We start from the raw sequence: 18149 nt of genomic DNA on the forward strand, positions 1-18149 counted from the left end.
GGTGTGGAAACTGCGACGTGGACAGTGCAGTGTGGACAGTGCAGTGTGGACAGTGGAGTGTGGACAGTGGAGTGTGGACAGTGGAGTGTGGACAGTGCAGTGTGGACAGTGCAGTGTGGACAGTGCAGTGTGGACAGTGGAGTGTGGACAGTGCAGTGTGGACAGTGCAGTGTGGACAGTGGAGTGTGGACAGTGCAGTGTGGACAGTGCAGTGTGGACAGTGGAGTATGCACACTGCGATGTGCACGGTACGGTGTGGATGGTGGGGTCTGGACGGTGCAGTGTGGATGGTGCAGAGTAGACAATGTGACGTGTACAGGGTTGTGGACAGTGGTGTGTAGACAGGGCATTGTGGTCAGTGGGGTGTGGGTGGTGTGTTGTGGGCAGTGGTGTGAAGAGTGGGATGTGGACAATGCAGTGTGGACAATGGGGTGGGGACAATGGGGTGTGGACAGTGGGGTGGGGACAGTGGGGTGTGGACAGTGGGGTGGGGACAGTGGGGTGTGGACAGTGGGGTGGGGACAGTGGGGTGTGGACAGTGGGGTGGGGACAGTGGGGTGTGGACAGTGGGGTGGGGACAGTGGGGTGTGGACAGTGGGGTGGGGACAGTGGGGTGTGGACAGTGGGGTGGGGACAGTGGGGTGTGGACAGTGGGGTGGGGACAGTGGGGTGTGGACAGTGGGGTGGGGACAGTGGGGTGTGGACAGTGGGGTGGGGACAGTGGGGTGTGGACAGTGGGGTGGGGACAGTGGGGTGTGGACAGTGGGGTGGGGACAGTGGGGTGTGGACAGTGGGGTGTGGACAGTGGGGTGGGGACAGTGGGGTGTGGACAGTGGGGTGGGGACAGTGGGGTGTGGACAGTGGGGTGGGGACAGTGGGGTGGGGACAGTGGGGTGGGGACAGTGGGGTGTGGACAGTGTGATGGGGATAGTGAGCTGTGGAAGATGAGCTGAGGCAGGTGCAGAGACGGGTGATATTACAGAGGAGGAAATAGACGCTCTTGGTGATGGAGCGGATATGTGGTCGGAAGCTCATCGCAGAGGACAGTGAGGTGTGGACCGCCTTGTGGACTATGGAGAGTGGGGTGTGAACATTGCAGTTTGGATGGTGGGGTGTTGTCACGGTTGTGGATAGTGTTCACACCCCATCGCCCACACTCCACCACCCACACTGCACTGACCGCACCACACTGTCCATAACACACTGCTCACACCCCACCATCCATATCGCACTGTGCACACCCCACTGACTTCATCCCACCGTCCACACCCCACCACCCACACCGCACTGTGCTCACCCCACTGTCCACACCGCACTGTGCGCACCCCACTGTCCACACGGCACTGTGCACACCCCACTGTCCACACCGCACCGTGCGCACCCCACTGTCCACACGCACCGTGCGCACCCCACCGTCCACACCGCATCGTGCGCACCCCACTGTCCACACGCACTGTGCGCACCCCACTGTCCACACGGCACTGTGCACACCCCACTGTCCACACGCACCGTGCGCACCCCACCGTCCAAACCGCACCGTGCGCACCCCACTGTCCACACCGCACTGTGCGCACCCCACTGTCCACACTCCACTGTCCACACCGCACCGTGCTCACCCCACTGTCCACACCGCACCGTGCGCACCCCACTGTCTTCATCCCACCGTCCACACCCCACCACCCACACCGCACTGTGCGCACCCCACTGTCCACACCGCACCGTGCGCACCCCACTGTCTTCATCCCACCGTCCACACCCCACCACCCACACCGCACTGTGCGCACCCCACTGTCCACACTCCACTGTCCACACCGCACCGTGCTCACCCCACTGTCCACACCGCACCGTGCGCACCCCACTGTCTTCATCCCACCGTCCACACCCCACCACCCACACCGCACTGTGCTCACCCCACTGTCCACACCGCACTGTGCGCACCCCACTGTCCACACGGCACTGTGCACACCCCACTGTCCACACGCACCGTGCGCACCCCACTGTCCACACCGCACTGTGCGCACCCCACTGTCCACACTCCACTGTCCACACCGCACCGTGCTCACCCCACTGTCCACACCGCACCGTGCTCACCCCACTGTCCACACCGCACCGTGCGCACCCCACTGTCCACACCGCACCGTGCGCACCCCACTGTCCACACCCCACTGTCCACACCGCACTGTGCGCACCCCACTGTCCACACCGCACCGTGCGCACCCCACTGTCCACACCCCACTGTCCACACCGCACTGTGCGCACCCCACTGTCCACACCGCACTGTGCGCACCCCACTGTCCACACCCCACTGTCCACACCGCACTGTGCGCACCCCACTGTCCACACCGCACCGTGCGCACCCCACTGTCCACACCCCACTGTCCACACCCCACTGTCCACACCCCACTGTCCACACCGCACTGTGCGCACCCCACTGTCCACACCGCACTGTGCGCACCCCACTGTCCACACCGCACCGTGCTCACCCCACTGTCCACACCCCACTGTGCGCACCCCACCACCCACACCGCACCGTGCGCACCCCACTGTCCACACGCACCGTGCGCACCCCACTGTCCACACCGCACCGTGCGCACCCCAATGTCCACACCCCACTGTGCGCACCCCACTGTCCACACCGCACTGTGCGCACCCCACTGTCCACACCGCACTGTGCGCACCCCACTGTCCACACCGCACTGTGCACACCCCACTGTCCACACCGCACTGTGCACACCCCACTGTCCACACCGCACCGTGCACACCCCACTGTCCACACCGCACTGTGCGCACCCCACTGTCCACACCGCACTGTGCGCACCCCACTGTCCACACCGCACCGTGCTCACCCCACTGTCCACACCCCACTGTCCACACCGCACCGTGCTCACCCCACTGTCCACACCCCACTGTCCACACCGCACCGTGCGCACCCCACTGTCCACACCCCACTGTCCACACCGCACCGTGCTCACCCCACTGTCCACACCCCACTGACCACAATGCCCTGTCTACACACCACTGTCCACAACCCTGTACACGTCACACTGTCTACTCTGCACCATCCACACTGCACAGTCCTGTGGGCCGTGGACTGTGGCTATGGGATGAGGAAGTTGGTGTTTGAACACTGGGATGTGGACAGTGGGGTGTGGACAGTGCGGTGTGGACAGTGGGGTGTGGACAGTGGGGTGCGCACGGTGCGGTGTGGACAGTGGGGTGCGCACAGTGCGGTGTGGACAGTGGGGTGCGCACAGTGCGGTGTGGACAGTGGGGTGCGCACGGTGCGGTGTGGACAGTGGGGTGCGCACAGTGCGGTGTGGACAGTGGGGTGCGCACGGTGCGGTGTGGACAGTGGGGTGCGCACGGTGCGGTGTGGACAGTGGGGTGCGCACAGTGCGGTGTGGACAGTGGGGTGCGCACAGTGCGGTGTGGACAGTGCGGTGTGGACAGTGGGGTGCGCACAGTGGGGTGTGGACAGTGGGGTGCGCACGGTGCGGTGTGGACAGTGGGGTGCGCACAGTGCGGTGTGGACAGTGCGGTGTGGACAGTGGGGTGCGCACGGTGCGGTGTGGACAGTGGGGTGCGCACGGTGCGGTGTGGACAGTGGGGTGCGCACAGTGCGGTGTGGACAGTGGGGTGCGCACAGTGCGGTGTGGACAGTGGGGTGCGCACAGTGCGGTGTGGACAGTGGGGTGCGCACAGTGCGGTGTGGACAGTGGGGTGCGCACGGTGCGGTGTGGGCGGTGGGGTGCGCACGGTGCGGTGTGGACAGTGGGGTGTGGACAGTGGGGTGCACACAGTGCGGTGTGGACAGTGGGGTGCGCACAGTGCGGTGTGGGCGGTGGGGTGCGCACAGTGCGGTGTGGACAGTGGGGTGTGGACAGTGCGGTGTGGACAGTGGGGTGTGCACAGTGCGGTGTGGACAGTGGGGTGCGCACGGTGCGGTGTGGGCGGTGGGGTGCGCACAGTGCGGTGTGGACAGTGGGGTGCGCACGGTGCGGTGTGGACAGTGGGGTGCGCACGGTGCAGTGTGGACAGTGGGGTGTGAGCAGTGTGTTATGGACAGTGTGGTGCGGTCAGTGCAGTGTGGGTGGTGGGGTGTGGGTGATGGGGTGTGAATAGTGTGATATCGACAGTGCTCTGTAGACACTGTGGAATGGACAGTGGCGTATAGACATTGTAATGTGAATAGTGGGGTATGAGCGATGAGAGTTGTTGGTGGGATATGGATGGTGAGGTATTGGTGGCGGGGTGTGAGCGGTGAGGTGTGGGCAGTAGGGTGTGGCAGTGTAGTGTGGGCAGTGCAGTGTGGCCAGTGTGGTGTGACCAATACGGTGTTGGCTGTGGCTTTAGATGGTAGGTGTGGATGTGGGATATGGGGAGTGGAATGTGGGCATTGATGTATGGACAGTGGACAGTTGGGATGTGGACAGTGGGGTGTCACTACAGACTGGTGAACTGTAGTCTTCACAAAGCCCTTCTCCCCTGATATATTCCGTTGATAGTGATGTTGACGGTACTGGCGTGATGAGTAATTCCTGTTGCGAGTCCTTCAACACAAATTGGGCCTGATTTTATTCGCCCTAATGTGTTGTTGCTTCTGCTCTTCCACGATGTATGGGCAGTCTGACGAAGAAAATCAAAAGTGAAGATGGAATGTCAGGGGATTGATTCAGTCCTGGATCACTAACTTGTGAGACTACTCAGAGATGTGGACGGAAATAAATATCTGAAAGAGAGGACACGAAATCAGAAAGGAACACACCTTAGAATGAATAAAATAAGAATGACAGAGCAAGGCAAGACCTGCCTGCTTTGCTATATTAGTTATCTGTAAAGGAAGTTCTCCCGACAACTACTGCTGTGAGAGCTTCTCACTTCGGTCCTATGCTTGGAATTCCCACTATTTGCAATGATCATTAACAAACGATTCCCTGCTCGGCTACTGTTGCACATAGGTTTCATGGGTCCGCAGGATCAGCAATTCTTTGTATAGTGCAAGATCACAGCTATAGGCCCGAATAGGAGCAGCTTGCATTAACTCATGCATTACTAATCAACAACAACAGCTTGCATTTATATAGCATCAAGTGTGAGCCAACCAAGGTTCTATACAAGTATAACATAATATTTCTGCTTTTCAATTCAACCCCTCTAAAAACGAACCCCAGTGATTGGTTTTTTATGGCCTTATTAACCTGCGTTGCGATTTTAGTGATTTGTGTATCTGCACCCAGAGATCCCTTTGCAATATGTGGCCTCCTTATTCTTCCTACTAAAATGCACCACCTCACACTTATCTAAATTGAAATTCATTCACCAATTACACACCCATTCTGCAAGTTTATTAATGTCTTCTTGCATTTTAACGCATTCTTCTTTTGTATTAACTATACCCCAATTTCATGTCGTCTCCAAATTTTGTTGACGATACTTCTGATTCCCAAGCCCAAATCGTTGATCTAAATTGTGAACAACAGTGGTCCCAGCACCAATCCCTGTGGAATACCACTTCCCAGTCCGAGCAGCTTTTGACTTTTGCCCTTAACCCGCTACTCTCTGTTTTCTCTTTTGTAACCAGCTTGCTATCCATTCTGCTACCTGTCTCCTGACTCCACATGCTCTGACCTTAGTTATGAGCCTACAATGTGTAAAATATTCTACAGACACATAAATAACAAAAGAAACATCAGGATAGGAATAGGCCACTAAGGGATGCACAAGATAAACTCACAAGCAATTTCTGCCTTATAGAAGGCCTTTTGAAAATCCAAATATATTACATCTACTACATTACCCTCGTCATACCCACCATGTTAGTCTCCATGGTAAACACTGAGGCAAAGTAACCATTCAATATTTCTGCCATTTTGCTGGCATTGCCTGTGAGTTTATCTTATGCATCTCTTAGTGGCCCTATCCCTATCCTGATTTTTCTTTTGTTATTTATGTGTCTATAGAATATTTTACTATTTCTTTTTATATTTCTTGATAATTTAATTTTGTAGTTCCTCTTTGCTTTCCTAATTGTTCTGTTGAATTCCTTCCAACCTCTTCGGATTCCTTCTTGTCATCCTCTCCTTTATTGTCTATGTATTTAGAGTTTGCCTTTTCTTTAGTTTCAATTTTACCCTAATCTCTTTATTCATCCATGGTGTTTCATTATTGGCTAATTTGTTCTTGTTTTTTAGAGGAATATATTTCTCCTGAACTCTGTTGATCACCGTTTTAAATATTTCCCACATCTCTTTGTCAAAAATGTTTTCCAGTTTACTCTGTTATAAATAGTTACTATATTTCATTCCATTCACGCATTCATTTCAACATTACAATAACACTCCATCGGTTGGGGTCAGTTTAAGGTATTAGTTCATTTCAACCTCATATAACCGTGCGTCTATACCACGTCTATACCCGTGCTTTTGCAGTCTATACCAGAACGGTCTGAGCTTTAAGTGTATAACCTGGATATCATTAATGGAAGCCAATGGGAACTCGCTGATTAGGCGCCAGATAAACTGCTTTATACAGATCATTCATCTTTGGAATATAATGTCCATTATTTCTCGGTGGTCTTATTTTCCCTGTTAGTTGAAGGTCTTAACTTCCGAATAACACTTTGCACCGGCGGACGTGCAGTGATTTTGGGGCTACTCTAATACGCACAACATCTGTTCGACTTTACACACGTTCTAATCTTAAAGCAAAATATTCCAGCCTAACTACCTCAAATTTCCAAAACTAATGAAAGGAAAATCGGGTGGGATGGTTGATCTGTTACCGCCCGTTGTGTACACCTGCCAAAGTATAATATAATCCGTGGGGTGTTCAGAAAGTGGGAAGAGATGTGTATCCCTAAAATCAAAAGAAGGCCAAGATGGCTAACTGTTAGAGTACAAGATCTAATCAGAAATAAGCAGAAATATTTTTACAGATTAAAAGAAAATAACTGTCAGGAGAACAGGGATGGGTAGCATGTTCGTTAACGGAAATGAAAACTGTCATCAGAGCGGCCAAAAGATCAATGGAAAGAAGGTTGTGGATAATTGTGGTCGCAATAGTAAAATGTTTATTTAGTTATAATAGAAGCCAGATGCCAATAAAGGGCTGCAGTGAGGCATTGAGGTGTTCCTCAGGGCAGATACGGGTGAATTCCTTGGCAAGGCATAGGTTTTTGAACTACAGTAGACAATGCTCGTTTACCATTAATTCAATGTACAGTTGGCACTAAGGTTGCCAATGTTAAGGAATGAGGGGTCTCAAGTCAGATCAAGCTGCTGCTCCAGAGGGTATTCACCCAAGGGTGCTCAAAGAAATTGGAGCTGTGCTAAGTGAGTCCTCTGTTTATATATTTAATAGCTCGATATTGACTGGAGGGAGGCTCATGTTGTATCAATAGTCAAAAGGGCAGCGAAGTCAGAATTGGGATAGTATATGCTCATTAGCTTGACGTCAGTTATAGACAAGTTGCTAGAAGGGATCATTAGGGACTCCATGTGGCCCCAGGAAAAGAAGTCATGTCTTACCAACTTGTTTCAATTCTTCCAAGAGGTTACTAGTTTGATGAACAAAGGTAGCGCTGTAAATATGGCATATGTGGACTTTGAGAAGGTGCTGCACAATAAGTTATTATATAAGATAGACTTCTGTGGAATTAATTGGCAAATCCTTGGCTGGATAGGGAATTGGTTGCATTCTCGTAAACAGAGGGTTATCAACAAAGGTGTGGAGACCGGTTATGAGTAGCATCTCACAGGAAAATGTTCGGACCTTTACTCTTCACCACCTATGTTAATAATGTGTAGAAGGCTTTGAAGGTACTGGCCACAAATTTGTTGATGACACAAAGATTTGTGTCAGTGTCAGGACCTTAGGTGAGAAAGAAAGACTGCAAGCAGATCAAATGCAAAGGGAGAATGGGCCTGCATCGGACAGCTGACATTTAATGTAGATAACAGTAATGTTATGCACGTGGGTATGGATAATGCCAAGCATGGGTTCAGAATTAAAGTCTGTTGAATGGGAAAGATACCTTCGTGTTATAATGCACGAGTAACTAAAGATTCACGGCAAGTGCTCAGGGGTAATAAGAAAGGCTAATGTCGAACTGGGAACATTTTTAGTTCGATTCAATATAAAACAAAAAACACCATAATATCTTTTTACAAGAACTTGGTCAGGCTTCATGTAGACTAATGTGTCCAGTCGTGATCCCCTCACATAGTGGGAGACACAGAAACCCAGAAAAGGAGGGCCAATAGGTTAATACCTAGCGCGAACATCCTTGGTTATCATGATAGGCTCAGAGAGCTGGGGTTTAGAGAAGCATAAACTTCAGGGTGATATGATCAAAATATTTAAAATGATGAAGGGACTAGACAGTGTCCATTTGGATAGATTATTTGAATAGGTTAGGGAGAAAGATGGGGAGTGCATATATTGTGTAAGCCTAGAACTAGATTAGATGTCAGGGGGATATCTTGTCCAAGAGAGTCATAGAAATTTGGAATAAGTTGCTGGCTCGTGCAATGAATGAGGATTGACTGCAAACGTTCAAATAGGACCTGGAGGAGACTGATATTGCTGCTTACAAAATATAGGCTAGATATTGGGTAATCTACCCGGTAGTCAATGTTGTCTCCAGGAACTCGTTTTAATCGTCTTTGGGGGATAGGACAGGAATTTACAGGAATTCTTTTTTTCCGAATTTGCCTAGGGCTTTTTTCATTCTGTTTTATTTGCCTCTCCCAGGAGATTATGTGGTTGCTAATGGGTGAAGCGCATTGATAGTCATGATGCTTACTTGCAGCAATGGGATGAGCCAGGCTCGATAGACGAGATGACCTTTCTCAGTTGATCTTTTTTTGTATGCCAGTAAGTGATGAACAGTCCAGCTGAGTGCAGGTGGAGCTGTTCATTCCCGTGGCTGCTTCGGTTAGGCGGTGGTTGGACAGGCAGTTATAGCCTTGGTCCAAACATGGACAAAAGAGCTGAATTCCAAAGGTGAAGTGGGAGTAACTGCCCTTGACATCAAGCAGCATTTGACCGAGTGTGGCACCAAGGAGCCCTAGTAAAATTGAAGTCAATGGGAATCAGGGGGAAATCTCTCCAGTGGATGGAGTCATACCCAGCACAAAGGAAGATGGTAGTGGTTGTTGGAGGCCAATCATCTCAGCCCCAGGACATTGCTTCAGGAATTCCTCAGGGCAGTGTCCTAGGTCCAACCACCTTCAGCTGCTTCATCAATGACCTTCCCTCCATCATAAGGTCAGAAATGGGGATGTTCACTGATGATTGCACAGTGTTCAGTTCCATTCGCAACCGCTCAGATAATGAAGCAGTCTGTGCCTGCACACAGCAAGACCTGGGCAACATCCAGGATTGGGCTGATAAGTGGCAAGTAACATTCACGCCAGACAAGTGCCAGGCAATGACCATCTCCAACAAGAGAGAGTCTAACCTCCTCCCCTGAAGATTCACCTGCATGTTTGCTTTCAGTGACTGGTGTACAAGGACACCCAGGTCCCTTTGTACATCAACATTCCCCAATCTATCACCATTTAAATAATAATCTGCCTTTCTGTTTTACCTTCCGAAGTGGATAACTTCACATTTATCCACATTATACTGCATCTGCCATATATTAGCTCACTCACTTAACTTGTCTATATCGCCTTGAAGCCTCTTTGCATCCCCCTGACAACTCACAATCCCACCTAGTTTTGTGTCGTCAGCAAACTTGGAAATATTACATTTGATTCCCTCATCCAAATCATTGATATATATTGTGAATATCTGGGGCCCAAGCACCGATCCCTGCAGTACCCCACTAGTCACTGCCTGCCACCCTGAAAAAGACCCATTTATTCCTACTCTCTGTTTCCTTCCTGTTCCTGCATACAGACTGGATGCAGGGAGGATGTTTCCCCTGGATGGGGGGGGGGGCCTCCAGAACGAGGGGTCACAGTCTCAGGATACGGGGTAGGACATTTAGGACTGAGATGAGGAGAAATTTCTTCACTCAGAGGGTGGTGAACCTGTGGAATTCTCTACCACAGAAGGCTGTGGAGGCCAAGTCACTGAATATATTTAAGAAGGAGATAGATAGATTTCTAGACACAAAAGACATCAAGGGGTATGGGGAGAGAGCGGGAATATGGTATTGAGATAGAGGATCAGCCATGATCATATTGAATGGTGGAGCAGGCTCGAAGGCCGAATGGCCTACTCCTGCTCCTATTTTCCATGTTTCTATGTTTCTAAGGTGCTCCCACAGTGCTGTTAGATAGGCTGTTCCAGGAGTTTTACCCAGCCACGATGAAGGAATGAACAACGATATATACCCATGTCAGAATGATCTGTGGCTTGAAGGGGAACGTGGAGGCGATGCTGTTCCTCTTGACTTTCTCGGCGATGGAGGTCGCCGGTTTTGGCGGTGCTCCCCGAGAAGTCTTGGCGAGTTGCACATTGTTTCAGTCACAATGGGATTTCAGGATTACTGCTCTTTCCAGCAACCGCCATAGGACAATCTTCAAAGTTACGGCACTAATGTTGGGCTTAGGACTGACTTCACACTTCTTAGATTGACTTAAGAGTGAACAGTTCACAGGCCAGTCACGGATACAGAAACTACAAAGTGGCCCATTTATTGGAGTAAACATCCAGCCAAGTTCATGATGTTATTGATATGATCCTCCAGTAATCTGTTTCTGTCGTCAGAAATTGCACAGGAAACGTGTTGCCAACGCCCGCCCGCCCCCGCCCACACAGACACACACACGGAGAGGCCCACGCAGGACAGACGCTTCCGAGTTTTCTTGTACCGTCAGAAGGAAGCTCCGGAGGCAGAACTCCACCCAATGTCGTTTTCAGCCGAAACATTTAGAACAAGTGCAATTGAAATACACAGGATGAAAGTGTTTCCCCGATGAATGTGCGAGGTTATCTTCAAGTCGCTCACCCATAGGAACCAGGAGGTGTTCGGGTCAGTGATGTGGCTGTGACATGACTGAAGAGCGAGGAAGTACGGGAACAGGAAGAGATCAATACGGCTTTCAGAGATGATGTCGGTGAACCAGGAGGAAGGCGATTTCACAAGGTCTGGTGCTCAAAGCCTGGTGAGAGGCAAAGGTCAGCAACCGAATCTTATATCAGGATTTTTTTTCTTCAGACGAAGAGTGATAATTACATGGAATGGATTCCCGGACAGAACGGTGGCGGTGAATGCCCTGGGCTCATAAAAAAAAATCAATTGGATGCTAAATCTGGGTGGGGTGGGGGAGACATTATGGTAATTGGGAATGGATGATTTCGGATTGGCCGAGTGATAAGCTTCAACAATAATTATATTAATATGTTATGTATTGTAATTACAGCCAACCTTGATGCGTGGGGGTCCCTAAGTAGTTCTGAGGTGAGAGTAAATTGTTTAGTTGTGTCTTCCACATGGATATATATCGCCTGACATTATTTGAGCTTCCACATGGACAATGGCTACTTGAGCGATGTATGAGGAAGTTATTCTTCCCTGTGAAGCTGTATATTGAACAATAGCAACTACTGTCAGCTGATTTACTTTTCGTGTTGCTAATTTATCAAGAAGTGGCATCTGCTGCTCGCACCTAATGGAAAATTTTCTGCAGCGCATCCCCGATCTTAACTTTACGTGGCGGTTCGCTATCAAGCATCCACCAGTACCAGTATCATCTACTGCCAGTACTCTAGTGGAGTACTGAGAGAGTGCTGCACTGCCGGTGGTTGCTGTCTTTCGGATGAGACGTTAAACCGAGACCCTGCCTACCCTCTCAGGTGGACGTACAAGATCCCATGATACTATTTCGAAGAAGAGCAGGGGAGTTCTCCCGGTGTCCTGGCCAATATTTATCCCTCAACCAACATCACTAAAACAGATTATCTGGTCATTTATCCCATTGTTGTTTGTAGGACCTTGCTGTCCGCAAATTAGCTGTCTGGTTTCCTACATTAGAACAGTGACTTCACTTCAAAGGTACTAAGTTGTCTGTAAAGCGCTTTGTGGTCTCCAGCGATCACGAAAGGTGGTATATAAATGCAAGCCTTTCTTTCTTTACTTATATCCGTCTGTGATGGGCTGGGGTCAGTGAGGTGTGAACAGTGGAGTGTGGGGTATGGACAGTGGATGTGGACAGTAGGGTGTGCACAGTGGAGTGAGGACAGTGCAGTGTGGACAGTGAAGTGTGTGGTGTGAACAGTGTATGTGGTCAGTGGGGTGTGGACAGTGGGCTGGGGACAGTGCGCTGTGGATAGTGGGGTGTGGACAGTGGGCTGGGGACAGTGTGGTGTGGATAGTAGGGTGTGGACAGTGGGCTGGGGACAGTGCGGTGTGGATAGTGGGGCGTGGACAGTGGGCTGGAGACAGTGCGGTGTGGATAGTGGGGTGTGGACAGTGGGCTGGGGACAGTGCGGTGTGGATAGTGGGGTGTGGACAGTGGGCTGGGGACAGTGCGGTGTGGTCAGTGGGGCGTGGACAGTGGGCTGGGGACAGTGCGGTGTGGATAGTGGGGTGTGGACAGTGGGCTGGGGACAGTGCGGTGTGGATAGTGGGGTGTGGACAGTGGGCTGGGGACAGTGCGGTGTGGATAGTGGGGTGTGGACAGTGGGCTGGGGACAGTGCGGTGTGGTCAGTGGGGCGTGGACAGTGGGCTGGGGACAGTGCGGTGAGGACAGTGGGTTTCAGAGAGACTGCTAACTTGCATTAAGTCAGTCAGTACTAATCATTTGAACACACACGGGCACAAATGAAATTAAACATGTACCAGTGATATTGCAGATCTCTTGTCAGCTTGGTTATATTCTGATGTGAACCCGATTTTATCCCAGTGACAAGAATTGCAATTTAAACCATTTGTACACTGATATCGCCTTGATTCCGAAAGCAGATATATCGTCTTTTCTGTGCCTGCTGCGCGACAACAGCTTGGGTTTTCTTGAAGTGATTCTGGTTGAATGCAGTGACAAGAAGGGAAAAAAGCCAACCATAATACAGGATAAACAAAAAAGCGTCATTTTTCTCTGTAGTGTTGCATAAAGCGACTCAGATCAAAAGATCAAAATCCAGTTCAGATAGGCGTGTGAGCAAAGATCAGTGACATTATTCAACAGTTATTAACTATTTGTTCAACTTGAAGGGAACACATAAGGGAGAAGACACAGTTTACTCTGATACATACATTCACTTTATTTCATTCCATCGACGCATTCATTCGTCAATGGAATCGTGAGAAACAGAACAATAAAATGTGTTTTCAGAATCACAATGGAACAGTATAAACGGGGCTCAACGTACACATGGCCCAAGTTCATTTCAAATTTGCAACTACACTGCGTCAGCTGAGATCGAGTATTAGGCGCTTTGCAATCGTACATACTGTGCGTGCTTGGCAAAGTTAGCTTTTGCAGTCTATACCTAAATAGGTGGTGCGTTAAGTGTATAACTTGGATGCCATTCGTAGAAGCCCATGGGAGCTGGTTGAATGGGCGGCAGGGTAAACCGCTGTCGATAAATCATTCACCTTAACAGTATAAGATCGATTAATTTAGTGATGCCCAACAGAAATAGCTGACTAGACAGAAGTGTGGCTACTACTACGCCATTTTAGACATATGCACTAGTGTTAGTAGAAACCGCCTTGAGTACACCCACACGATACAGGTAAATGCACTTCACATGTGTATATTTACCTAACAAACATATACAGTACCACCACTCAGCAACCACGGGAGTAAAGCATAAACAGAGATCAAAGAATACTCGCACAATCTGCTTTTCGTCTTACCGTTTTACCAACAAACGAACAAAAAGTATAACGTACACATGCACGTGCCTGCGAATGTGAGTATTGAGATCACATGCCCAATGACGATGTCTATTACTCATTTTATTTAATAATCAGAAGTGCAATTAGTCACATCTGGATTCCCAGTTGGCCACATGTGTAATATATTGGACAACACGGGATCAGTTCTCTGTTACATTAATGCACATAGCATCTAATCCGGATATTTGAGCTGTACAGTTAATTTCACCTCTGCAATGGACCTTATATCTGTATTTAATGGAAGGGAGTTATATGTGATTGTTAATAAAACTGTCTTAAAGAATTAAGAGTACTGACATTCACTGATCATGAGAGGAAATAACAAAGACGAGATTTTGTCTACTTTATACTATTGCATTCATTGTGTCAAGTGTACTTAAAATGTAAACTTGCCTATCAATATATATGAACTAAAATATCAATGTCATATAAAGATTTTAATCATAAATTAGCGGATATGCTATAGCTTCTTCTACAGTTTATAGAACAACTGTTGGCGACATCCGGAAAGGAAGTTCCTTTATTGGTTACTGAACCTGTCAATAGGAGACGGGTGAAGAAATGTGAGGTGGTTGTTAAACATTGCTTTCACCTAAACTATTTTGATCTTCAGCTGCTCCTGTCTTGTAAAGAACAGGTACGCTTCAAATTAGTTGTCCAAATAGTGTCACAGTGAATATTAATAACAAGGAAATAACATAGCTCAGTGCATCAGTGAACCATCGAGTGTATTCGTACTCCAGGTAGACCAGGGAGGTGATGAGTTATATCCCTGGCCTGTGCCGAAGGAGATGAGCTCAGGACTGATGACCGTTGGAGTAATACAATGGTATTCGCTGTAGGCTGTAGCTGAACACTAACATTGTCAGTCGCAATAATGTTTTATTTGATTTTGCGATATGCACGACATTGTTAAGGCCTATGCTAATGGCCATGAGCCTCATGAAAATTTGCTGCTGCTGGCCAGAGGGCATCAGGAGTCAAACACGTAGAGTGTGCTGGAGTCATTTGCAGCAATATTGAACATTTGGCCGAAATCATCAGTTTCCCTGTCATTTTAGTGGTGCCAACCCACGAATAACCAGATTGAAATAAATTTCATAACTTGCCATTCTGCAATTAGAACTGAAGACCTGTGTGCTGTTAATCTATTGTCATTACTACTTTACTGGCGCATCGTGATAAGGTTCGCAAACGCGTTCCCTTTATCCTAATACAGGACAAATAGGCATTTGGCCGAGATATCAGAAAGCAATCGGCGCCCGGGAAGTGATGCCACACGGTAGAAAGGGACAATTAGAGAAGGTGTTAAATTTAAAAAAGGGAATGTTGAATATTTCTTCGGACTTTTAAAAAGTCGGTGATTGGGAGGCTCGTTCAATCCCAGTGTCAGGTTCAGGGACCAGCAGATTTTAGTCTTTACTTGGGAGCCCATCCCCAGGACTTGTACCAATTTTGGTCATTTTGTACACAGTAATATCTTTGTCCTCTAACCTGTCAATAACCCGGCAGTTAAAATACTGGGGTAGAAGCTCCATGTGGAAAGCGGGGGATCCGTTCCCCTTTCGTATTTCGGAGGAGAGGTAAATTGTCGCCCCTCGGTCGGCGAGATGACGCAGTGTTTCTATTAGCGCGGGGTAGGTAACTGAGCTATAGACAATATCAGAACCCAGGATGAAGTCATAGTCGGTCGGAAAGTCAGTGTGGTTTTCACCCCAGGTCAGGGCACTGACTTTTAAACGGTGTCTGCGGGCAGTGGGGATGTTGATGGAGACATTGTTTTCTATTTGCTTCAGAATGTTCGGTTTATCTGTCATGGTAACATCTCCACCTGTCGAGAAAAAAAAATCCGTGTCCATTTTGGTTTGCCCTTAACAACTGATACTACATTGTGATCACAGCAGCAAAATATAACGGTCCCAAAGAAGAACTGTCAGCAAGCGTTGCCCCACAGCGCTCTTATTCCCATGATGTGCGCTCTGTCCGCAGGGGTCAGCAGCAAATGTATCGAGAAGGAATCTGTTCCTCAGCTCATGCCTATGGGATCGGGACATTCTCGTCAACACTGTAACGTAGCACTCAGTGTATATGTTTTAGGAACGTCAAACAAACTTGGGAATATTTTCAAACCACTGATCAAATATACATATAATCATTAGATCTAACAATTTTACAGTAGTTCATTTTATAGTTCTCATCCTCCTGTTCTAATCTCTCCATGGCCTTGCCGCTTTAAATCTTTGTAACCTTCTCCAGCTCTACAACTTTCCAAGAACTCTGCTTCCTTCAACTCTGGCCTGTTGAGCATCCCTCACTCCTTTCGCACTAGCATTGGCGGCCGTGCCGTCAGCAGTCTAGGCCCTAAACTACGAATGTCCCTCCCTAAACCTCTCCACATCTATCTCTTCCTTTAAGACGCGTCTTTATACCTACATCTGTCAGAAGCTGAGCGTTGAATCCACAGGATCTAAGACGCAATGACATTGTACGTCCCCGATGTCTTTATCACACATTCTATCATGTATGGATTTCTCTCACCAGATGCCACTCACATGCTCAATACTTACTGAAGCTTCAATTACCACCTAGTGACAGAGAACCAATACAATATTCACCTTTATTTGTTGGCAGCCTCAGGTCTTGGCTCCTTTGTTTGGTGTCTAATCGGATGGTGAACTGCCTGTTGACTGGATTTAGCGACAATTCAAAAACTATAACTTCCAATCTAACGTTCAAATCTACTTGCAAGACCAGGTGGGTTGGCAACCGATTTATTGCCAAACAGCGTCTGCTCCCCTGCCCAGCAAGATCCCGCGATCAGCAATGGGATAAATGAGCAGGTAATCTGTTTTGGGGGTGTTGGTTGAGGAATAAATGTTGGCCAGGAGACGATAAGAACTTCCCTGTTCTTCTTCGAACAGTGTCATGGGATCTTTTTCATCTACCTGATAGGACAGACGAAAATCTACATGGGAGCGACAACTCGTTTGAAAATTTCTTAGACCTCAGTTTATGTTCACCTTGAAGATTATATGACAATCAAAAATTTACAGCAATGAGAATGAATTGCAACCAATACATGTTTACAAGGCCAACGGAACTCAATCAACATCAGCAATCACTCTCGGACTGGAAACACTCCTTTTCCCGATATGGACAAACCTTGTCACTATTGATTATATTCCTTCCTGATATCAACAAAGTGATGCGGTTCAGTTCACTTCCCACGCTTTAACTCACCGAGTAAGGCTGCTAAAATCCCCACGATTCCAGTGCCCGATCCCAGCTCAATCACTTTCCTCCCAGTAAAACTGATCTTCTCCTTCTCGAAGTACCGGCACAGAGCAATCCCCTGAAAAGATGGAACGCATGTGCGTTAGGATTAAGTTATTCAGAAAATGTTACAAAGCATTTGGATCCCAACGCCTGCTATTAAAGAAGGGTGGGATCTAAGTACAAAGTACTGTAGCCCTACAGAGATAACGGAACGCTCCTGGTAACTGTTGTCATTCGGAAACTCTTATCCACCTCCCAATGGATTCAGATCAGCACTGGCGGGCCTGTTCACAGGCCGCCTGTTCTTGCTCTCTCTCCTGCTAATGCAACGGGTCCCAAATTAAATAATGGCAAATAACTTGGAAAATGCAGTGATCGAACTTGCAGTCCCACCAAGTCCCTCACCCAACCACCCGGAGCGCAACGTGAAGCTGCAGCACTTGATTCGGTACCGACTCTCAAAGATCTGGAAGGTCACAGTTTCCACTCCTGGTCGGTACTACTTCAGCCAACATCGAGAATAGTATCCAATGATCTTCCCTTGCCCTAAGGTAGGCCTAAAGTGAGGATAGGGCCGGCCTCAGCAACAATGCCCACCCTCTAGACGCTCCGCGCCAGGCCTCACACGCGTAGAATGGACATTTAGGGCGAGGAAGCTGCGGGTGATTGTGGAACAGCACAGATCAGCAGCTCCAGGGGGAGAGGGAGAGGGGATGAAAATATAAAACACCCCACCGGCACCCGTGAGGGCACGTTATTTAATTAGCTTCGCTGAGCCTCTAACCCTTATTAAAATCAGGGCTTGAGACCAGAGAAAACTACGTTGTTGTGTTTCAAATGTATGTGAGAAATACACGTTCCAGCCAGGTACACGGCGGACTGTGACCAAGCTGTGCTAGATCGGTGATGTATTTTTAAAACCCAACTTATTGTTTCAGATAAGGCGGAATATTCCAAACCCATTGTAACTTAGAACAGGGACAGAGTAAACGAGGCTACATCTTTCTGGTAAATACA

General features: G+C 48.7%; 1 protein-coding gene across 1 annotated transcript in view; it reads right to left on the bottom strand.

Moving 5' to 3' along the window:
- LOC137326672 (EEF1A lysine methyltransferase 3-like) overlaps nucleotides 1-18149 on the bottom strand; it is a 54424-nt gene that overhangs the window by 27823 nt on the left and 8452 nt on the right. The window contains exons 3-4 of the mRNA XM_067991978.1: nucleotides 17097-17208; nucleotides 15280-15687 (exon numbers count right to left, since the gene is read on the bottom strand). Coding sequence (XP_067848079.1) covers nucleotides 15280-15687; nucleotides 17097-17208 — 520 coding nt within the window. The remainder of the gene's footprint in view (nucleotides 1-15279; nucleotides 15688-17096; nucleotides 17209-18149) is intronic.

This window comes from Heptranchias perlo, chromosome 10 (assembly GCF_035084215.1).
Source record: "Heptranchias perlo isolate sHepPer1 chromosome 10, sHepPer1.hap1, whole genome shotgun sequence".
Taxonomy (NCBI): domain Eukaryota; kingdom Metazoa; phylum Chordata; class Chondrichthyes; order Hexanchiformes; family Hexanchidae; genus Heptranchias; species Heptranchias perlo.